This window comes from Ruditapes philippinarum, unplaced genomic scaffold (genome assembly GCF_026571515.1).
Source record: "Ruditapes philippinarum isolate M1 unplaced genomic scaffold, ASM2657151v2 ctg370_1_1_1_1, whole genome shotgun sequence".
NCBI classification, from domain to species: domain Eukaryota; kingdom Metazoa; phylum Mollusca; class Bivalvia; order Venerida; family Veneridae; genus Ruditapes; species Ruditapes philippinarum.
The window spans coordinates 636176-660945 of NW_026852008.1; the positions used below are offsets into that span (position 1 = coordinate 636176).

At 32.2% G+C, this 24770-nt stretch overlaps 1 protein-coding gene across 1 annotated transcript in view; it reads right to left on the reverse strand.

Annotated features, from left to right (window-relative positions):
* The window catches only part of LOC132746424 (serine/arginine-rich splicing factor 3-like), a 29156-nt gene that overhangs the window by 4316 nt on the left and 70 nt on the right, over positions 1 to 24770 (reverse strand). The window contains exons 2-11 of the mRNA XM_060735552.1: positions 24423 to 24567; positions 15098 to 15175; positions 10164 to 10271; positions 5353 to 5412; positions 5016 to 5087; positions 4121 to 4150; positions 1378 to 1476; positions 903 to 944; positions 569 to 604; positions 202 to 243 (exon numbers count right to left, since the gene is read on the reverse strand). Of these exons, the coding sequence (XP_060591535.1) occupies positions 202 to 243; positions 569 to 604; positions 903 to 944; positions 1378 to 1476; positions 4121 to 4150; positions 5016 to 5087; positions 5353 to 5412; positions 10164 to 10271; positions 15098 to 15175; positions 24423 to 24559 (704 nt within the window). The 5' untranslated portion in view covers positions 24560 to 24567. The remainder of the gene's footprint in view (positions 1 to 201; positions 244 to 568; positions 605 to 902; positions 945 to 1377; positions 1477 to 4120; positions 4151 to 5015; positions 5088 to 5352; positions 5413 to 10163; positions 10272 to 15097; positions 15176 to 24422; positions 24568 to 24770) is intronic.

The following is a 24770-nucleotide window of genomic DNA, read 5'->3' on the forward strand; positions in this document are numbered from 1 at the left end:
TTGACTTTACAAAAAACTTTAACCAACGCAGACGCCGACGCGGACGCTGACGCCGACGCCGGGGCGACTACAATAGCTCTCATATTCTTCGAATAGTCGAGCTAAAAATCACAACACAAATATCATCTGACCTAACAGTCAAAACTGAGACATTTATGACTGGCACCAGATCAACTCAACAAAAAAAACAAACAAACTCACCTTTCATCTTCCGACTTGGTTTCACTTGGTGACCGTCTATCTCTGCAAGAAATATTCAGATAAAATCTTGAAAGGCATATTTCATTGTTGAATTCTGCTTAAGCCTGAACTAGGTATTTACAGTAGCAAGAATATGAATTCCAACTTTCACTTTTCTGTGTATATAGTTTGAATAATATTCAAAATAGAACAAATTTATTTTTTATGAATGGTATGTAATTAAGTAATTAAAGTCTTAATGATAATTTAAAGTTGTAACATAATTACTGTATACATGTCACAAAACAAAAAATATAATATATAATATCACGTTTGTTTGGGAGGGTAATACATGTAAATGTAATGACAGTATAAATACAAATTTTACCTTTTTATATCAGTATCTTCAGACTCTGATTTCTTCCTAGAAAGGTAATATTCATGGTTAAAAAATATGTTATTTTAAAATAAAATATTTCTGAAAGCAGTTTCATTCTCACAGTAAAGAAAAATTCATGTGCCATACAAATACAGAAGTCCAGGCCTAACTGGATAGAACATTGAGTAAGCATAAAACTGGATTCATATTCTCCACAGGAATGTTTACATTCTTGAGAAAGGTGCAAGTAGACTCAATACTTTGACAAAGGATAAAGCAATAATAGTTTATATTCTCTGTAACACTCAGATTCTCAAAATTAACTGTAAAAATAAAGTAATACCTTTCAGATGATCTATCACGACTTTGACTCTTTGATTTTTCCCTAAAATACGAATAAGTATTTATGTTTACATAGATACCACCATAATACACACAAGATTATTTACTATATGATTTTAATTTTCCTAGCATGGCATTAACATCAGGTATATATTGTCAAAATATGAAGATGTGACCTCGCCTAGCTGGTGCTTATGGGCATGAGAGATGCTGCACTGTCCTATTATCTCTCATGAACAGACTCAAACAGACTGCAATTTTCACTTATCAACTTTCATTATTCTTGAGGTTCTCCCCTTTTTCGAGATTTTTTTTCCACATGCAATTATACTATTACTAACAAGTTACAACTTATCAGTGTTTCTATGATAAATATCAATATATATATTTTATTACTGTTGTTAACATTAGAACAGAATCATAAATTTTGTCAGTATAACTGAATTAATTGCCTTGAATTTTAGCAGTGAATATACCTGGTTGCGTCTCCATTCTCTGGTTTAGGACTGGGTGATTTACTTTTCTTGTCAGCAGAACCAGACCTGCGTGAATCTCTTCTTTTACGTGAGCCAGATCTGTAGGAGAAAACAATTGCATTTTTCATGGTGAAATTACTTTTTTTTACCAAGGGCTGTTTTCAAAACATATAAGTCCGTTATAATAAATGGTAGAGAGATGCAAGCACAGCAAAATGCTTGTCTGAGGCCGAAGGTCGGACCTCGCATTTTAATCTGACCAACATGTTTTATGCAATATGGCATTTTCTAGCTTTACTGGTCAAACAAATCAATGTGTCAATCATTGTGGACATACATAACACCTGGTTTGATCCATAGCAAAAAAAAAAACTATCTTTCTTTCATGAAAGTATCCAATATTCCCTGTGTGATTTTAACCCCTAGCCGTGTGGGATATGTTTGCTTGGTTTAACGGCACATCATCACAACTTCGGTCATATGTGCTGAACAGGAAAGATAAGTTTGGCTAACCTTGGGTGTTACAAACTATATAAAGCTGTTTTCACCTCTTACAATCACGCAGGGATTCAAATGTTTGATTAGATTATTCCTCTGGTTAAGTGAAATTCCATATTAAATAATAAAAAATAAAATCTTTAAAATATATAATATGTGTATGTATAACTATTGCAATTGTAATGAAGCAAAGTTATAAAACAGCTTGTGTTAAGCAAAATATTTCAGGGATTAACAAGTTTTCATGAGGAAAATACAAAACAAAGAGTGGCACTAATGAAAGCTCTATTATGCCATGGGTTTACTGCTATTATTCATGGCACATTTGAAATAGATTACATATATTTGGCCATTATGATAATTTCTTGATTAGTCAATTAGTGCAATTGCAATCTGTCCTTTGAATCAGAATAAATATTTTATAATGCTTACATTAATACATGTATTATTAAAATTTGTATAATGCCCTACTTATTGTGTCAGAATGGAATGTATATGACTGTTAAGCTCATTCCCCTTAGATGCAATGTAAATGTTACAATATCAATAATGATGTGTATATATACATGATGGTAAAGTTGACATTAAAGGCAGTTTTCAAAATCAATACATAATTTATATACAGCCTGTTACCTCAAATCAATTATTCATGATTTCAATACAACCAGCTGAAACTATACTGCTGAGACAAGGCATTTCAAACTGTCAATATACATATAAGGAAACTGTCAATATTTTATAAGCAAAAAAAACTCAACTTCACATTAACTTAGAATATCCCCAGTACTATCTCCAGTAGAAATATATATTTAGATGTTATCACAGCTTACACTGAATGATAAGGAACAATTGCCTGACAATGAATGATATGGAATTATTGCATTTCTTACAACAATAAAATACAATATTATTGCTTAAACTGTAAATAATTTTTCAGCAAAATTATTCTATAAATACAATGAACTAGGACATTTTGTCAGATACATAAATATGCTATTTTGCAACACTGAAATTTAATTGGCTAATACTGTCACTGACCTTAAATGCAGATGTCTCTGGACATAGCTTTTTACCTGTACTACATTACTAGGCCACTTAGATCATAAGTCATCTTTGTAGTGTTCAACAAAACTGCAGCTTATCAGATGTTATGATTTTTTTTTAAAGTTGATTAAAACATTTCATTGTTTCAGCAATGTGGTAATTTCAAACTGATTAATTTCAAAGGTATTCTATAATGTGGGCATTTCAATCTTATTCTTTAATGTGGACATTTCAAGTAGATTCTACAATATGGTAATTTCAACCTCTGGGATAAGTTAGAGGATATGACACATGAAGGTCAATTGCAGCTTAGAGCCACAATGCTTCTATCCTAATAACCACCTTCTATGTATCTTAAGTAAAGGCATCATAGTGTTAAATCAAACTGCACTACAAAATGAAGGGTGATTCTGTTGAATGGCAATTTTAACTTCATTTAACCAACATAATATCTTAATCTATAAAAGACTAATATCTTAAGATGATATCTAACTGTCTTAAGATGATATCAAAGTGTAATAACTGAAGAAGATATCAAAGTGTAATGTCTAAGATGATATCAAAGTGTAATGTCTAAAGATGATATCAAAGTGTAATGTCTTAAGATGATATCAAAGTGTAATGTCTAAAGATGATATCAAAGTGTAATGTCTTAAGATGATATCAAACTGTAATGTTTTAAAATGATATCAAACAGTTATGACTTGAGATGATATCAAACTGTAATGACTTAAGATGACATCAAACTGTAATATCTTAAGATGATATCTTTTTTGTTTCTTTTGGGTTTTACGTCACACCGACACAGTAATTGTCATTTGGCGACGTTCCAGCTTTACTGGTGGAGGAAGACCTCAGGTGCCCTTCTGTGCATTATTTCAGGCACGAATGGGCACCTGAGTAGAACCACCGACGTTCCGTAAGCTAGCTGGATAGCTTCCTCACATGAAAAAATCCAAAGTCCTTGTCGGGATTCGAACCCACAGCGGTTAGGGGCAAGTGGTTTGAAGTCAACAAACTTAACCACTCGGTCACGGACGCCCCAATATGATATCAAACTGTAATATCTTAAGATGATATCAAACTGTAATATCTTAAGATGATATCAAACTGTAATGTTTTCAGATGATATTAAACAATTATGTCAAACTGTTGTGACTTAAGATGATATCAAACTGTAATAATTTATGGTGATTTATACCTCGATCTTGATTTACTTCTCCTTGACCTCCTGAAAGGAAAACAGAAAAATGCTTAAAAGTTTCAAAAAATATGTATAATAGTGCTATTTTACTTTTCATTTTTGATTCATCTCAAAAAATTCTGTCATTTTGAATTTTAGCTACCATTCATTGGATAGCTTAAATATACAAATGAGCCGCGTCACGACAAAACCAACATAGTGCTTTGCGACCAGCATGGATCCAGACCAGCCTGTGCATCCTCGCAGTCAGTGTGATCAGGATCCATGTTATTCGCTTACCAAAACCCATAACCAGTAGAGAAACTGATAGTGAACAGCATGGATCCTGATCAGACTGCGCGGATGCGCACGCTGGTCTGGATCCATGCTGGTCGCAAACACACTATGTTGGTTTTGTTGTGACGCGGCTCAAATGTACCTTGTTTGGACTGACACATAGAAAACAATTAAGTAAAAAGAAAACGGGCAAGAAAGCGCATTGTCATAATTACTAAGACACTTCAATTCACATGTGTGGACCAATGCCTTAGGGTGGGGGTGAGGTTACGATGTCATACCTCCTGACATTTAACTTGCATGTCCTTATCATAAAATATGACATCAAAGTCTGGATATTAACTTACATTTTCTAATGTGAAAATCAGGCAAAAATTTAAATCATGACATTCCCTCCCTCAGAAAACTAGAAAAATGCCAAAACCCCTCTGGATTATGCATTACTTGTTTTGTGAACCGTTCTGGTACTTAACCTTAATCAGAATTGACCAATGGATATCAGTATCATTTGAAATGTTGAGACATAATCAAGGTTTAATTGATCTACAAATTCATGTGTTCAGCAGTAAGTACTGCTAGCAGAACAAAGCTTCACTATGTATGTACAAGTACTTACTTTGACTTCCTTGACCTGGAATGTGATCTTGATCTCTTATGCTCTCTTGACCTTGATCTTCGATCCTTTGACCTTGATACAACAAAAAAGATTTTTTAGTTTTTGAGGTTTTACATTCAGTTTAACATGAATACTATTGCAAGTTGAAAACAAATAAAATCTAAAGAACAGAAATCAGCTAAAGTAATATGGGAGCCCCTCCCCTTTAGGATCAAATTATAATAAAAACTTAATAAACATATATGGATATTTTCTTTTTAAAAATAAAAACCAAGAATGTCAAACATAAAGTGGCATAAAATAAAGAAATAAAAAAAACAAAACATGAAATAAACACCTTGATGTTCGACAATCACGTGACCGCGACCTTGACCTATGTCTATCACGTGACCTTGACCTGCAAATACACATACCTGATAAAAAAACGATTTACAAATAAGATGAGAAATCAACATAACTATTTCAACATAAAAATATCAAAGTAAAAATTGAAAAAAAAAATTTTAAATCATTATTTCATTTTTTTTCCCATCAATAATATAACTAGAATAATATTTCAACAGTTTGAGAATAAATTGTCCATATATGTATATAATCAAAGTCTAGTTTTTTATTTTTCATGCAGTTACACCAAACCACTTATAACAATATCATGCATTCAGTATTGTAACTTTTCAAATCTTATGTTCTGTTTTAATCAAATATAAAGAAAAAGGATTTTCCAAGTTTGAAAAATATTTGAAGCAAGATGTTGCTTGTTTGATCTATTCATTTTACAAAGTGATTAAATTCTGTTACCATATTTTTTCCTTCAACATTTGTTCAGAATTGAGAGTATCTTTTGTTTCATTTTTCAATAGGCTTGCATCACAAGAGCAGATTTGTACCATCCATTACTTTTTTTTAACACTCAACAATTAATTAACAAAACTTTTTCTTCGATTTTACCGCTAAGCAAATTAGTTTGGAAAGACATTGGAAAGGAGACTTTAGTAACTATAGGGGATTTAGCTGCAAGATTTTTCATGTTTCGAAATTAATGTTTTTTTTAAACAGCATTCTGGCCGTGATCTCAACTACCAAGAAAGCCCCACCCACTACCTAACACTGATGCCTATATGGGACAGTAGAGACACAGCTCAATATTATATCTAAGTCAAAAGCGAGAAAATAAACTAAGGACAAGCTGAATGAACGTCTAGTCAAGAAAAAGAAAGTCCTACACTTATTGTATAAGTCTTTAAATATGATGAGAAAATGAACAGTGATTGGTTATAACAATAATGGGTATTCATATAAAAAAATAAAACATTGAATTTTAGAAATGCTTTTCATGTTTTGTTGTTAAATAATTTAGTTAGCATACAAAATATGCAAAACTTAGTTCAGGCAGTAGAATAATTTTTGTAATAATTAAACTACAATCAAAATTTTGAAAATGTTGAAGTAGTAAAATAAAACGTCTGAATTTTTAAGTACACATAAATGTAAATAATAAGATGTAAGTCTTATATGTATAAAACATTTATGCAGAAACTGGCAAGTTGTATTTTTAAATGATACCCATTATTAAGGTGATGATGCAAGAAAATCAACAGAAAACAATAATGAAATTTCATAAAACGAAAGAACTGAACAGATGAGTGAATGAAACAAATTAGCAACTATAGATATATAAGTAACAAAATGTTAGTGGCATGCATCATTTATAAAGAAATGGGCATGTTACGCAAGATATGGGGGATATTGTAAAAGTTTACAGAAAAATCAAAGTACAGAATGATTTTGATCTCATTGAAATAACTCAGCAACCAGAAATATTTTCAGAAGTAGCGGGAAGGTTTTGCGTGTTGGCAGCTTATCATAATACTTCTTGTTCTGTAAAAACTGTCACATGATTATTTTTCTTGTGAAATTTTGGTAAAAAGTTTCATGCTCTTTTATTTTCGTTAATTTTTTCATAGCCTTTTTTTGATACTTGCTTGTAACTATAGCAAGGCAATTTGAGGAAGGACATATCTTACATAAATTGTATTGAATCATTGAATATATTACAAAAAGTTTAATTATGTTCTTTGTTAAATCGCTCACTATTTCTTGTTCACTAAAACTCTTGCTGCTGAACAGGTACCAGTTTGAATTGTTGTTATCTTTACATATTCACCATCAATGCACTATATTTAGCTAGCATACAGACAGACAGACAGGTCCTGCAGGAGGGTCTGATTTACATACAGGTGGCACACTGGCAAGTTGTTCCATTATAATTATACTACTGTTTAACATACCAATAATGTTAACCTACTGAAATATGACATATTTATCATTATGTCATTTAAGTTTCAATTGAGTAACTTGTATTTATACAAAGTGAGATAACCAGTTTTTATCTTATCTTATCTCAACCAAATACAGTAATATCATTAGTAAGATTGAAATTTTACCCTAGATAGGGAAATAAATAGGAAGTTTAAAAGTCCCAACTTTTAGACTTTAGACACATTTTATAAAATATTTTGATACACTACAATGGCTACATAAATGGTTTCAATTATGTAACTATATTCCTTTCCTTTATATCAAACAAAAATTTGTTAATTTTATTTTGTATGTGCAGTTATGAAACTCTAAAAAATGTTAACATTTGGCTTTTTATTCAGAACAAGTTAGTATTTACAAATATCATTGAAATATGAAAGGCAAACTTCCAATAGATAAATGTTAATGCTTCATTTCAAATAAAACTTGAAAAGCATATTTTTGAGTGTACAAAAGATAGATATGCCCTTCACACAGTAACATTTATTTCATGGGCAATGATTTTTGTAGTTTTTAGAATGCATCACAGTTTTTTGACTGTTCAAAAACACTTCTTCTGCTAAAGGAAATTCTTTTCCTTAATCTTGGATAAGAAAAACATTATAACATTCAATTAGCTTAAATCAAACATTTTTTTTCTTCAGAATTATGTATGACTGTGTGTTTGTTTATTTCTTTTATTTTGTGAACGGACAAAAATACACTTTTAAAATATCTTTATAAATATAAGAAATCATGTAACAATATTTTACAAATCTTTTTTTTAATTTCAAGTTGAAGTAATTATATGATAAGCAGCCTGTAGGTTTGGGAGCATGCACATTTCTCATCATCATTTCTACTTTTTTAAGCAAGAACTGCTGAAGCAATTAAATATGTCCTAATATTTCAGTCCAGATTTCCAAATATCATATTCCAAGATTCAATATTAGGAGAGGTTCAAATGGATGGAAAAAAAGTTCAGTGCTATGAATGAATCATTTTGTACTTGATTTTTACCTTATTTTCATGTAAAAATCAAGCTTCTAAGTAGAAATGATGATTACAACAATAAAAGCAAAGAAATTTGAAACATGGAACCTGCTTGGAATACCTGGTTTTTGTTCAACCAAAAAAGCGACAGTATTGAATCAGACTGTGCACCAACAAGTATGAGTTTGATAGAGGTTGACCATGACACTGTGACCTTGGTGGTCAAAGTCACAAGTGTTTTATTCCCAAGGAGGAGGTAGTGGGAACCAAGCAGACAAAAGTAGGTCGTCCACGAGCGTACTGTCCCGAATGTCGCATGTTTGTTTGAGTGAATGATAGTGGGCGTGAAGTATGGCCGTCTGGCGACCATGAGGCTATCGCAGTTCTTACGAGTATCGATTGTTGCTAGTTTGAGTAGCTAGATGCACCGCAGTGGGTTTGTCTGTCTAATTGTGTTCAAATTTGTATGTTTGTTTTCTTGTGTGGTAGAGCCTGAATAGAGGGTGGGTATACACATATCAATTAACAGCCATTGAAAGTATCTATAAAAATATTCAGAAAAAAAGTCAAATCAACAATATCTAAGAATTTTCATAAAATTTAAAAGTCACTACATTAAAAGGAAAAAAGTTAACATCAAAACACTCATTGTTTGGTTTAATTATTCTTTTATTTCGAAATACAAATGAATAATGTTGTTTTGATGTTCCTACTTTATTTTCTGGCAGCAAAGAGACAAGAGAGCTACATAGAACATCAACATAGCAAAAAAGTTTAAACTTTGCCAGGTATGTACACCACAGACAACAACTTTACCGTTTTTCGAAAACAAACTGTCCTTTACTACAATGTATTGAATTTTACAATGTTTACAGCATTTCCAGCTAAAAGCATATCAGTTATTATATTGGCGTTATCTTGTATTACTTCAAATCTGTCCGACCTATTTCAGGTTTACATACACCATTTGTTTAGAGATAAAGATATTATAAATAAAATTTGTCAGAAAGACTTAAGTTACATTGTTTAACAGTTACATTTAAGCCCTTTCTAATTTCAGGAAGATTAAAAATGTTAATACAAGCATTGGTTAAATATACAAAAAAGTTAAATGCTATAATTATTCTTCCTGGATGGTTTATATTCCTCATATATCAAATTTGATATGCGCACAAGTTTAATTATTATTTAAATAGGAACAAACCAATTGTGTTGTTTTTTTGCATATGTACAAACACTTAAAACATTCCCAAGTAAAAACTCTTTGCAAACTTTTAAAATTACATAAAATACATGTATAGTATTTTTTAAGAGGGTTTCACTTGAAAAACTTAAGATCTAACAGATAAAAGAATAACAACCCTATAAAGGAAGTTTAATTCCTAAAGCCGCAAAATAGTGAGATGACAGATAAAAGATAATTTTGCACGTGAAATTATGCTCAAGTTTGAGGAAACTATCAATATCAGTTTTAAAAGCTTTTTTCCTTTCGTGTCACAGAAACTCCCAAACCATATTTTTTTAATTCATTGTTGACTTTAAAAGATCATCCACAAGATGTTTGAAATTGTACAAGTACAACATACTACTTCTTCCCATAGCTATAGTAAAGTTCATGGATGACAAAATCGTATCATAATTTTCTCTTATCTTTCTTTTTTTGCCATTGACTGATCATAGGTATTCTGCTTTCCAAGTATTTTCTTTGCAATTCTACTATAATGAAAGAGCATTTAAAGAATTTCAAAGAAAAGAAACACTGCTTATATCATTGTTGGGTCACAGACCCAAACTAAAGAATATTTATGACCATATATAAACATATACCTTTTGGTATGAAATAAAGTAGGACCTCACCTGGAATATCTTCGTCTGTATGAACCCCTACGCTCCTCCATCTGTAACCTACGACGTTCCTCGAATGGGCGAGCATGTTCCACTCTAATTCTTCTACCGCAAACATGTCTGAGTACAAACATAAGATTAACATTAACTATACTGTATAATTTATACATTATTCAACTGTTTTGGACCTGGTCTACAATCATGTACCCCTGCTCTTGAATGCTCTGCTGAAAAGTTAATTCCCTGTGCCAGTGAAAACCACCATGTTCAAATAATTAAAAAAAATAATCAGGAAGTCAACTTATCGTACTAAAATATTCCATAGCAAAAAATTAAGTTCTCCTCCATGTTTACTCATATGACACCAGAACTGGTTGAGTCCAAGAAGAAAAAGACTAAAGAAGTACAGAACCAAAAGCTCCTCGCCTTCACCAAAATCAAGCTAAAGAAAAATATAATTGTTTATCTATTTTTGTTTAGCTTGTGGATTTTAAGTCTGACTGACACTGTAAAAGCAACTTTCTTCCTTTGCTGGTAAAGGAAGACCTTAGGTACTCCTACATACAAGCCAGCAACTAAGAAGAACCACAAAGTTACCATAGATTATCTGGATAGTTCCTGACATGAAAGAATCTGAAGTCCCTGACGAGATGCTTTACAGTGGAGGGGAATGGGATTTGAAGTACCGGTAAGTGATCTTAACCTATTCAGCTTCACAGACCATATGTTTAAAGAACTTATATGAAGCTTATTAACAATTAAGTAAGATTTCCTTATACAAAGTACATATAGTAAATAATATTTAAGAAAAGCTCTCAAACATGTTTACAGTGAATTTAAGTTTTTCTTTTATTCTCTCAGCAAAATATTGAAAAATATATTCAATTCTGTCATAACAATATAAAAATTCTTTGACATTTAAAAACAACAAAAACATCAAACAAGCAAACAAACAAAAAACATATTCTATGTTTTTATGTTTTGTATTACTAAAAATATAATACAAATGTACATAAAAACCACATGTAAACCTTGAACTAAAATTTCTGAAAGGAACTTTGCCAAAAAATGTTAAATCAGGACACTTAACCTCTAAATTATATCAATACACTACTAATATAGACACATATTTTGTAAACGCTGAATAGGCAAGGTTTAAGTGTGTCAGCTTTTTCAAAAACAAATCACGAATTCATAGAACTTCCTTGTTGACAAATATAAAGAAACTTCCTTTTTGTTAAGATTAGAAAAAAAAAATGTATGAAATCTGAAACATTCTAAAAACAGTAATAAAGCTGGGATATGATGGCATGCGAGGGAAAAAGTCAACTTGAATCTGTCAATAAAACAGCCATTAAAACTTTAATATCATACGCTTCAATGCCAGGATACATCTGATTATAGATTTGCCTACCTATTTTAATGTAACATTTTAAACCAATAGAAAACTAACACATATTGAAGTTGATTTATTACAATATACATGTACATATTGGAGATCAATAGTAAAATTTATAGAGCAGATGGCACAACAATTCATACTGAGTAAAGATGAGGTTTAACTTCCCATCAATCAATATTTATTTCTTTCATCTACCTCTATTATTCTAACTTTCTTAACCCTGCCATGATTACCATGAATAATGTAACACCTTTCCAGACAATAAAAAAAAAACCCTATTGTTTTTGTAATCCATTAACTTTTCCTACCATAACAATAAAACAACCTCTAACCTAGTTTTATTATAATATGTAAACTGAAGCACAATTTTTGTTAGTTTAATAGTACATTATTTTCCTTACCCATTTAAATTTAAAACATGATATTGTCTGCTTTGAATTTAAAACAGTTATCACAGTAATTTAACCCTGCACATGCAGAAACTATGAGTGACTAGCTTTTGCTTTGTATACAGTGAGGTCAGCCTGCACATCTGACCAGGCTACACTGATGGCTAATAACTTCAAACATTCATCTTCATATACCCAAAATTGATAACAATCATGGTCATTACCAAAATTGAAGCCTTGACAAGCCTATTTAAGAAATACTGCCCATTTAGCGTTTTCAGTATCAAAATAATAAAATTGTGTTGCCAACAGTATAGAAACTTGTAAGATGGCACTGATGATTAGGCTGATAGATATTTTACAACAAAGATCTGTTATTATTGCCGCTAGCGGAAGGGGAAGGTTAAATATCAGAGATATCAATTTGCATGAATTTATGGCATATAATATGAGATGTCAATTAATAGAAGATGATAAGAAGTTTTATGGATCATAAACCAAAGACATCACTTACTAAAAAGCTATTAAAATTCTAATACTCGAGCAGAATATGAGATTTGTTTAGATAAAAATACAAAGTTCAGTTTTATTTGATATGGAATAAATGAATTTGTATTATCAATGATTGTTTGCAGTTCATTCTGCAGATATATAATACTACAGTATAAGACTTTAAGTAGAGAGGCAGAAATAAATTAAATCTATGCTTTGCAACAATGTCATAATTGCAAAATAAAATGATATAATAACAGTTTTAGTGCATATTTATTACTTTTGTTTGCATGTTTTCCAGGTGTAATCTACAGATCTCCTGAATTATTGCTGTAATAATTATGAACATTATATGCTATATATTGTGAAGGAAGTGCTTCTTCACACTAACTAGCAGTGGTGTCTAACTTTTATGAGGAAACATGGTCTTGACTATTAGGATATTAGGACTTGAACCAACAATCCCTGGGTTAAGAGGCAGACACCTTAACCAGTAGGCCACTGCTCAACTTTGTATACTGTGCTTAGAAATATATCAATATCAATTAACTTTCTTTCTCTCGTGTTTCTTTTTGGTTGTTTTTTAATACAACTAAATGTTTGTATCAAAATCATTACAATCTGACTGTAACTGTAAGAAAGGTTAAACAAAATCATTAAATGTCTTTGAAACTTGACAATGAGAATACTGTTTTATGATCAAATTACACCTGAAAGTATGATAGTGTCTTTCCATATCCATGTATTGAGTTTCTTTTAAATGATTAAACATAATAATATACCACCAATATACCAGTACATAGGTGTAACATATCATATGATTGGTACAGGGGTTTGAAACACAAGTTTAATGAATTATCTCTGATAATGCAGCAGAGTTATATTTTAGGACAAGTTGTCAACTCTTTTAATGCAAGTATTGACAATGATTTGTCTATGCCACCAGTATCTGCAAACCCATGAAGTCTTACTAGGCTGTATAATCACTGAACCCCTTTCCTTACTTAACCCCTTTCCTAATTGAACTCCTTTCCTTGCTGAACCCATTTCCTTACTGAACCCCTTTCCTTATTGTACTACAATTTTTAAAAGTTTAGATTTTTGTGCAATATCTACCTAGCATCATACAACAAAGCAAATTTCAAAGGCCATATTTTATATGTATTACACTAAATTAAAAGAGGAAACAATTTCAAAATAATTTCTGAGAAGATTATTACTAATTAATACATTAACAAACTAATATTACAGACAAATGAACATTAAATTCTCATTTTATATCTAATACAATATTCTTTTATAACCTTGATCAATAATTTGAATTGCTTCACACAAAGACAAGTTATTTTCTATCTAATAATTTTGCTGTGTCACATAAATATTTATTGAAAACTTAACCTGCTGGAACCACAAGATATTAGCCTTTGGCACCAGTGAAGAGCCAGACCTGTCTGATTATCTGTGCAGTCTTACCAGGCCCTATACTGTTGGTAGCTGTAACTGCTACTAACAGAAGCTCAATTTTGTATTTTGATATTGAAATGCTTTGAACAATGAACAGACTGTTCCAAATTCAAAGCTGAGCAAATCATATTCAGAAGTTTAATTGTAAAAGCTTATTTCATTCATTTCATGTGAACATTAACAAAGGTACAGTATAGTTCTCTCCTTTAGTTGCATTGTTACTGTCATATACTTCAAAGAAAATTTGACAGACAAAACAAATAAATGTGCATGTTATGTTAAACAACTGTTTTTACATAAAACATTTGATTTAATTATGGTAAATGGTAATGCAAAGATTCTTTATCAGAACTTTGTCGGTTTTTTAAGTGACATCATTCTTTACTCTTTAATATTATTACAATTATTAGAGCTCTAGAAACACAGTTCCCTAACCCTTAACATGCTGACTTCCTTAAATGGACTTGTCCAGCTTTCATTTTTGGAACTGTTCATTATCAAATTTGGGGATATCAAGATGAAAATTTGAAATTAGCCTGGACAGACTGTATGGCTAAGCAGACGGACCTGGCACTATACCGGTGGCAATGGCTTGTCACTTTCCCTTGGAGCAGGTTAATGGCTTATCTTATGCAATGTAAAAACTACAAAGATGTATCATTCCTTAACGAGCAATAAGTGCCATCAACTTTAAAACATATAAAGAGGGTAGAACTAAAACCTAAAATCTTTTAGTTGGAAAGGACATGTTATATCTTAACACTTTGCAACATTTCAATTTAAAACTTGAAATAAAATTATATCAAAACATGCATACATGTTATAAAATAACTATTTCAGGTGTTAAGACACCAAATTTTACCAAATACATAAGAAATTATTTGAGGCCAGCCTTAAAAATATTATTTTGTTTCCCCTCCCTAAAACCATGCCAGTTAATGGTAAGGTTAGTTGGAAAATCTAAGAAGTAAGTTGGGTTTCAATAAAGAACATGACATTGTATGTACATGATAAATCACTGTTTTCAACATATGTTGAATGTTTAGTACCAAATATGTGATTCTCATTAACAGTTTCTGCTTCCATGATTAGTACCATAATTGGTCATGGTGATTTTTTGTGGGTAGGTCATGGAAGGGAAAACAAACACTATTAAATAATAGGCCTTTCAGTAATAGAAGTGATACAAGACAGCTTACCTTCCATGCAGCTTTTTTACAGCGCTTTCAGCATCTTCAGCATATTTGAATACCAGAAAAGCAAATCCTGGTGGATTCCTGAAAACCAGGTAAATAAATAAATCAATTAGAAATAATTCATTTACCTACACCTGCATTTCATGAAAAGTGCACATGATATACTGCAGGTGAATCATAAGTATGCTATATGTATGCAAATTATATACATGTCAGGAAAATCCTGGGTATGATATAAATATGTTTCATCAATCACAATGCAACATTTTGCACATATGTAGCTCAGCTTTTAATTTAATGCACATAAATGAAAATGAAATTTCATTTAAAGTTATCTCTTTCATCAATAGGGATTAGCCTATTGAAAGATTGATAGATTCCCGAGATAACTTTGTTTGAAAACACATCTATCCCATTGCTACATGTATAAGGTGTCTAAATTTTGTAAAACATCTAGTTTTAGTACTTTCCATACAAGAGCTGTCCGTAAGACAGCGCGCTCGACTTTTTTATTGCTTGCCAATAAAAAAAGTTTTTGCAGTAAAAGGCAATACAAGAATCTCTGTATTTTTAAAGTGAACAATGGCCATGAGCATTAAGATATTTAGTGAAGAATTATTTTACTGAATTGTGTGATACCCTTGAACACTGCAGCAAAGTTTGAAATGTTTAAGTCAAAAGAGGGCTGGTAAGAAAGAAAAAAAAAGTGGACTGGTACTAAAAACTTAACCAAGATTGTAAGTCGATAAAAGGCCTTAATTTTTAAAACAAATCCTTGACAGAGTTACCTTCTCTTGCGTACAGATGGGGGTAATGATGTGAAATAGCATTAAAAGTTTCAAAGCAATATCTCAAAGGGTTAAGGCAATAAGTGGATTTTACCCATATTCAATGTATTTTCTAAGTCAAAAAGGGGCATAATTCTGTCAAAAACCTTGACAGAGTTATGTCCTCTTGTCTGTTGATGAAGGTCGTGATGGTAAACAAGTATGGTCAGTTTCAAAGCAATACCTCCAATGGTTTTGAAATAAAGTGAGGTGGTACAAAAAACTTAACCAAGCTCAATACACTTTCTAAGTCAAAAAAGGGCCATAATTCTGTCAAAAACCTTGACAGAGTTATGTACTCTTGTCTGTAGATGGAGGTTATGATGGTGAACAAGTATGGTAAGTTTCAAAGCCATACTTGTAATACTTCTGAAATAAAGTGGGGTGGTACGAAAAACTTAACCAAGGTGTGACGCCAACGCCGACGCCGACGCCGGGGCGAGTAGGATAGCTCCCCTTTTCATAGAAAAGTCGAGCTAAAAATGTATTTATTTTCCATGTATGCTGCAATGTCATTAATCTGCTAGATATGTATATTCCCTGTTTTGAATTTGGAACAGTCCATACAAAGTTTTAGGGTTAACAATATCAATACATATGATGGTCAGGCTGTACAGACTCAGATCTGACTATATACTTGAGTTAAAGGTAGTAGCATAATGGTACAATTCAACCATTTTAATGATTAATGACTGAGCCTTACATATTTCATAGTCTGACTTTAACAAAACATTCTAAACCAATTAAACATTCACAGTTTACATCAGATATGAATTTTAAAATTACTCAAATGGGGGTATGGCTATAAGCCATAAAAAAATATATATAAGCAAATTTGAAAAATAAATGTACAGATTTTAACTAGCTCAAAAAGGTTTTTAATGGTTTGTACGATTAGTGTTTAAGTTTGGGATTATGAAAACTGAATTAATTTGATTTTAAAGGCATATGGTCTGTTGGAAAGGAGGACAAAAGCTTGATCCAAACCCCAAACGTCTCTGACTTTAATCATAGCTTATTCAATTAGTTATATTGTTTGTAACTGTTAAATGCTTTGATTTATAAATCATTATTATTTATATATGTACATTGGATGTCAGTCAAATTCTACAACCAATACTATTTTTCTTTTCTATTTTTCCTGTCAATTTCTGAAAAAAGTTATAATGCTTTCCTTCTGTTCATGGATAAAAATGTCATTTTTCCTCTGACAAGTGGATTTATCAAACTTTAGGAGGTTTTATTTATCTCAGAAAAGATTTACCTATCTTTGGGCAGTATTAAGAATAACTGAGTTTGTCAGATCAAGCACTGCCCTTTCAAAATGTATAATAGATAAGAAAGAAATCAGATGGAGAAAATGAATAAGTAATATCTGGTGTAAAACTGTACGGTTGTAACTTGTATCAAATAAACTGTTTAACTAGTGTGTAAATTGTATGCATAATTATAGTCTAATATAATATACATTACACTAATCATTCAAGCATACTTAAGTTATTGAATATTGACTCAAATTGGTAAAAGAAACCTGTTGCTTGTTTTCCATAGCACTATTTATTGATATATATGAATCAATGAACCACAGAAGGCTTTTTACTTTAATACCAATGGTAATTTGTATATTCATTATAATTAATCCAAAGACAAAAGTATACGACATGTATAGAATATCATGATTTTTTTTTCCAATCTAGAACAAAAATCCTAATTGAGTTGAAAAATTCTTTGACATTCTGGATATTCACATATCCAAATTAAATCAAGATGAAATGAGGAATTAAGATAATATATTACATGTATGTTCTGTATATTTTATGTGCACACAGCATTAAGACTGCATGGTTATGTAATGTAACAATTATTCTCTATAGTTCTGAGTTGAATGGTCAAGGCCACTATGATTTTGACCCTTTGACTGACTGACCTTAAGGATGTTTTCGGGAGTTTTCATATCGAGGGGTGAAAGCGAAAAGGTTCTAAGTGCATTTTCCAAAATTTTACAGGAGAAGCAAAATACTGTCTCAAATGTTTGTAAAATAGCAAAATTCCACAACACTTTGATTTTACACATAAAAATGTTAAAGAAACATGTCAATGATAATAAAAATTCTAGGAAAGACTTGGCAAACAAGATATTTAATCAAATGTAACTTAGAACTGTTTCGCACTTAAAATTTCTCATATTTTGATTTTTATGTTCAAAGCGAAAAGGTTCCAAGTGACATTTTGATAGAACAAAAGCATGTTTTTCTTTCTTATTTAATTTAAGATAGAGCAACATTTTGTCATTTCTAATTATTCAGTAAGAGATGGAGTATAAATTGCCAGATAGGACTGTTTCGCATTTACTTTTTATTTTGATTTCATATTTTAGGTGTGAGACATTCTCTTACTCCACTTTCAAGTTCATGAAATTTTAAGTTTGACTGTGTTTAAATTAGAAACATAAATAAAGGTCATAATTGATAGTGTACAAAACTTTTAAAGAACATGATGGACATTAATTACACCTGAAAAACAAATGCCAATTAATTTGATAAATCATTTTTAGCTGAACTATAAAAAGTATATGGAGAGCTGTCCTCCTTGCCTCGGCGTCCGCGTCCAGATTTCAGATTAAAGTTATGGTGCAGTAAAATACTTAAGGTATCAGCTTCAAACTTCAAATATTTGTTCTTTGGCATTCGTGGTCAATTCCTATGCATCAAAACTCCAAACCTGTGTTAAATAGCCAATAAACACCGCTAAGATCGATATTATTTCTTCATCATTACATGTTGTGTTACATGGTACATAACTCTAGCGCTACTACTTCAAGAATTATTCCCCCTTGAACTTTGAATTTATGTTAACAAATGTTATTTTTTTACTATAACTTCTTGTCATATGGATAAGAGTTATAAAATGCAAGCTCCTGTATTCCCAGAATTATCCCCATTTAATTTTTGAAATTCATTTGTAAATTGATTTTTTAGTATTATCTTTATTGTTATAAATGGTATCTGCTCTAGACTTAAGATAAATAATTGTTCTTTGTCATTAGACACATCATGCATGACAAGGTTCATAACTCTAGCTTCTTTTTTCAAGAGTTGTTTCCACTTTGAACTTATAATTTACTTTAAATTCTTTTTGCTTTTATCATTTTTGTTTTTGAAGGGATTGACTTCAGATTTCAAATTGCTGTCTTTCCATTAAAGTAACATTAATTTTATTGACAAGATCATTATGTTGTGCAAAACATAGAACATTTGACTGCTTTCTTGATACTGATACAAAAATATATCTATATCATAATTGATTTTTCTTTCATAGTTTCGTCTTCCTTACTGCATCCACTATTTGATGAGTCGAATTTCGCTCTCTCCTGTGACAGCTTTTGTTTTCTTGCATTTTCTGTCATATTCTTCAATATTCAAAATAAAACAGTTACATTAATATTCTTTCATAATCATATTTAAAATGGTTACCTTCAATACGTTATTTATTCATGGAAATTAATGTTATTTCATCCACAACTATTTTCTAACAATAGTTTATGCATTTATTTTTAAACAACTTAAATATTATAAGCGGCTTAATGAGGTCATCCTTAGCCCATAGTTCCATTCTAAAATGCGCCAAAATGACACTTTCTTTTTATGCTGTTCATAAATAAAATGCGCTCAAATGGCGCAACTTATCTGGCATCACCATGCTGTAGGGTTATTTAGGATATGAGTCTGATTCTAATTTAGATCGGGAAAATCCGATTCAGCCAGTGAATATGATTTTATAATTTGTTCTAATTACCACTGTTTGAACCAATGAGATTACAGCTATTTTTAAATCATATAATATTCTCTGAAAAACTTTTTGGACTTGTCTGAAACTTCATTCAAAGTGCAAGAATATCTTTGCAATAAACATTTTCACAAACAGTCCCAGAATATATTTGAACTGAAAATATATTTTACAAATTGTGCATTACAAATAACTTGCACATTTTTTTTTATTACATGAGTTCACACTTGAGACACCCCCATGTAGCAACAATACATAGAAGAGATGATATGTCTCAAGGCCAAGTCCCAAAGACCATCTTCATTAGCATAAGTGTGACCCATAACTATACTTTATTTTACATTGTTTATACATCAAAGGCACACATAGCTCCACCTACATTGACATTTTTCAATATCTCAGAGGCACACATAGCTCCACTTTCATTCACGTTACTTAATATTTCAGTGTCACACAAAGCACCAGCTATATTTACAAAACTCAGTTTCTTGGACTCACACATAGCTCCAAGTTCATTTGCAATGCCCAATATATCAAAGTCACAATATCTTGTAATTTTGTCTATAACCTTTCCTACCTTATCATACCCAGATTTCTGATTATCATCAAAAAATCGCTTTTAACCATTCTAAATATCTCACTATCACATGTAGTCTCACTTTCAAGAACATCACCTGATATCGTATTGTCATCTAAAGTTGTGGTCTCATTTACTCCTGGCAGAGCCCAGGACCACCCAGGTAAGTTACTAGGATGATCCGGGGTGAAATTTTTGTTGCGGTCACACTTACCCCGGCAGCACATCTGTAATTCCCAACGAACACCCAGGATGCCCCCGGACCATCCAGGCAGAGCCCAGGTGAAGCTCTGGATCATGCCGGTGCTTACCTGGTCATTCCTGGATGACGCCGGCAGAGCCCCAGTTGACCTAGGCAGAGCCCCAGTCGATCCAGGCAGAACCCAGGACGATTTTGACAGAGCCCCGGTAGAACCCCAGTGGATTGAAAACGTGCAAAAATGATGACGTTGATACATAATTTTCATTAATATAATTAATTCTAAATGATATTTTCTCCTATTTAATAAGTTATTCATGATGATTTTCTGAATAATCCTTATGCAAGACTGTACAGTAGGGAAATGGGGGAAGGGTTTTATTACAAACAAGTTCAATCATTGCAAATTGCCGTAATTCTTTTGAAATGAAATGGGCTTTGCCGGGGCTCTACATGGATCAACAGTAGCTCAATCGTCATCCTCCGGGGCTCTGCCGGCTTTCACAGGGTCTCTGCCGGCATTCACCGGGTCTCTACTGTAGCTCTACAGGCTATATCATACCCAAGATCATCCCTAGTTTGTGTCAGCAGAGCTACAGTGCTTCCCTGGCGTAACCCGGTCGTTCCCGGCAGGGCTAAGGGTGAAGCTGGTAAAGCTATACCTTCCCGGATCACCCTGGTGATATTAAATATTTTATTCCATCCAGGTTCGAATGCCGAATGTTCCGGATCATCCCGGAGGTTGCAGGCAGAGTTATCAATGTATCCCGGTTGTTCCTTGATCACCCCCGGACGTCTACCTGGGCTCTGTCAGGGTTTGAGACCACAGCTTAAAGCTAAAATTTTCTTCAATTATGTCCCTGGATTAATTACAACCAGCTAAAGCATCACTTTCAGTAACATTATCAGATTTATTACCGTCATCTATATATATAGCCCTACCTTTAATATCATCACACAATTTCTCACAGGCACTTAAAACCCTTTAAGATAGTGCATGATCATTACTGGCCATGTACACTTAGAACTGTTTCCCTTTTAAAAAATCGATAATTTCATGAGTGGAGTTAACTGCGAAACAGTTCTAAGTACTTAAGTTTTCTTCAAAAATCAAGACATCTACTCTGAAACTAATGAATTTCTTATGTGATATTATTTAATAATATACAATAAAAGGTTAAGCTTTCAAAATTGCTTTGATTTCACTTATTTTAATGCAGTTTGAGTTGTTTTTATTTAATCTTGTACATTTTATACTCAATGAAAGCGAAAAGGTTCTAACTGCCATTTGCAGTTAGAACCTTTTCGCTTTTTACAAAAAAGGTTAATTTCACTTAGAACCTTTGGACAATTTTTCATTTCACCCTTTTGTAAGTAAACTAAATCTTATATATTTTGACATAAGATGTATATGGGTGTTTATGTTATAAATATATAAAAAAGTGAATTTTGTAAAAAAAGTGAGTTAGAACCTTTTCGCTTTCACCCCTCGATATAGACATATAGGCAAAATTAAAACTGTTCTATAGAATTTCTTTAAACTTGGCATGTTATTAGAATATGATAACAGAAATATTAATACCCCCGCACAACAAAGTTGTAAGGGGGGTATACTGGAATCAGCTTGTCCGTCTGGATGTCCTTCTGTCTGGCCATCCCGTCGGTTTTTCTTTGACCGCCCAATAACTTAAGATACATGTACCTTTGACCCACAGTCTTCATATTTAGCATGGAGGTTAGTCATGACTAGTAAATGACCCCTATTGACTTTGAGGTCACTGGGTCAAAGCTCAAGGTCACAGGGGCCTTGACTAAAAAAAACTTGTCTGCTCAATAACTTAAGAAACTTTTGACCCAAGATTTTGAAAACTTTTTATTAAAATCAATAAGGCGCCGCGGTATTATTTAAAAAAAAGAATTGGTAGGTGACCTCTTGATGATCTTAAATAATACACATACCAAAGCTCTGGGCCTTATATTTTCAGACAAGAAGATTTCTGAAATTTGCATTTAATACTAAACCCCTTTTTTTGACCTGTGACTTACTCATGAAACCTTTCATAACTATTTCAACAAGGCAGTCTGAAGGACAGCTAAATCCCCTTCCGCAGTGAACATGAATGTGTACGTCTTGACCTTTTACCAGCCACGACCTTGATGTTATGCCATGAATAACATAAGCCTATAGTCTCATAATGGTGATTATTTGTGCCATGTTGTTTAAAATCTTCCATAAAGTAAAAAAAGTTATGGAGAACATATAACCTTGACCTTGGGGGTAGCAACCTGGATGTTGAACTCTGCAGATTGTTTCATGGTGGTGATCATTTGTAATTTTAAAACTTTAAATTTTCAAAAGAAAAAATTAATATAGATATGGTTGGGTGTTGTAATGTATATACATGTATAAAATCTTTCCAACTTAACTAGTGGAAGAAGACCTCAGATGCCCTTCTGTGCAATATTTCTGACAAAAATGGGCAAAATACAGAACAGGCCAGGTTGCATTTACCAAATATCATTAGGCTGTGATGTTACCAAAGATATTTACCATTGACCATTAATGTAGAAAATTTAACTTAGTCGAGAACAGGAAGTGGATGAGCAACAGACCTAAAATCAAATCCCACTGTGTGGGACCACATGTTAATGCTTTATGCCAAATATCAAGATGCTGCGATGAGTAGTTGCTGAGAAAACTGTTATGAAAATTTCCTACCATTCACCATTAATGTCGAAAATTTAACTAAGTCTGTAAACAGGAAGTGGATGAGCGACAGACCTGAAATCGAATCCCACCTTATGGGACCACATGTTTATGCTGCATGCCAAATATCATGGGGCTGTGATAAGTAGTTGCTGAGAAAACTGTTACGAAAATTTCCTACCATTCACCATTAATGTTGAAAATTTAACTAAGTTGGTAAACAGGAAGTGGATGAACGACAGACATGAAATCAAATCCCACTGTATGGGACCACGTGTTGATACTGTATACCAAATATCAAGAGGCTATGATAAGTAGTTGCTGAGAAAACTGTTTTAAAAATTTCCTACCATTCACCATTAATGTTGAAAATTTTACTAAGTCGGTAAACAGGAAGTGGATAAACGACAGACCTGAAATTTAGTCCCAAGGTATGGGTCCATGTGTTAATGCTGTATGCCAAATATCAAGAGGCTGCGATCTGTAGTTGCTGAGAAAACTGTTACGAAAATTTCCTACAATTGACCATTAATGTCAAAAAGTCGGTAAACAGGAAGTTGATGAAAAACAGACCTGTAATTCAATCCCACAGTATGGGACCACATGTTGATGCTGTATGCCAAATATCAAGAGGCTGTGATAAGTAGTTGCTAAGAAAACTGAACATTACGAAAATATTTTCCCTGATCACCTGCCCATCGCCTGACATTCACCATTTTTTAACCCAGATTTGCACATGATTGTGCAACCCGGCCAAAAATGGTACCTTAGTAGGCTTAGTAGCTTTCAGTAGCTTTTGCAAATGAAAGAATCTTAAAAGTCTGTAGCCGGATTCAAACTCACAGCGGTGAGGGGCCACTGGTTTAAAATCAAAAACTTTAACCACAGACTTGTACATGTCATATAAGCCAAGTATATCATAGTTCAAGAGTAATGTAACTTAGGGTTTGATATATGGTTTATTGTGTCCCCTCCATTAAAAAAAACTTTTGTTTTCAATTTGTGAGACATTGTGAAACCAAAAAAATTCAAATTAATTTGTCAAAATCTTTCTGACATTCACATATTTACTAAGGCTTGAAAGAGAATGAATAACAGGTATTGGAAAATTCAAATTAATTGTTAAGTGATGTTTTAAATGTCTAATCTTTATTATTTATTTTAATGTGGATTTGGTTCGAATATTTTAGTGGGCGAACCAATGAATAAAAACGATATGAATAAATTCGTACCTTGCCACCCATGTATCTGTAATTGGTCCATACTGTTTAAATTCTTTTTCAAGTTCGTATTTGCCAATTCTTGGCCCGAGATCCCCTATGAATACTCGATACCCTCCGCGAATTCTATCATACACCGCGATATCCATTGCTGAAACTGAAATGGAGAAATTAATGTTGCAAGCGACCGAGTTTAATTTGCTGTAAACATTCTAAAAGGGCCTACCTAAAATTGTTTGTAGAGAAGTAACTTTTGTCATAAAGCATATGAGAAAAAATCGTGTAATAAACTCATTTTGCTAGCTTATTATTGTATAAAAATGAATTGAAAATATAAACAATTACCGTTTGAAAGTGAAA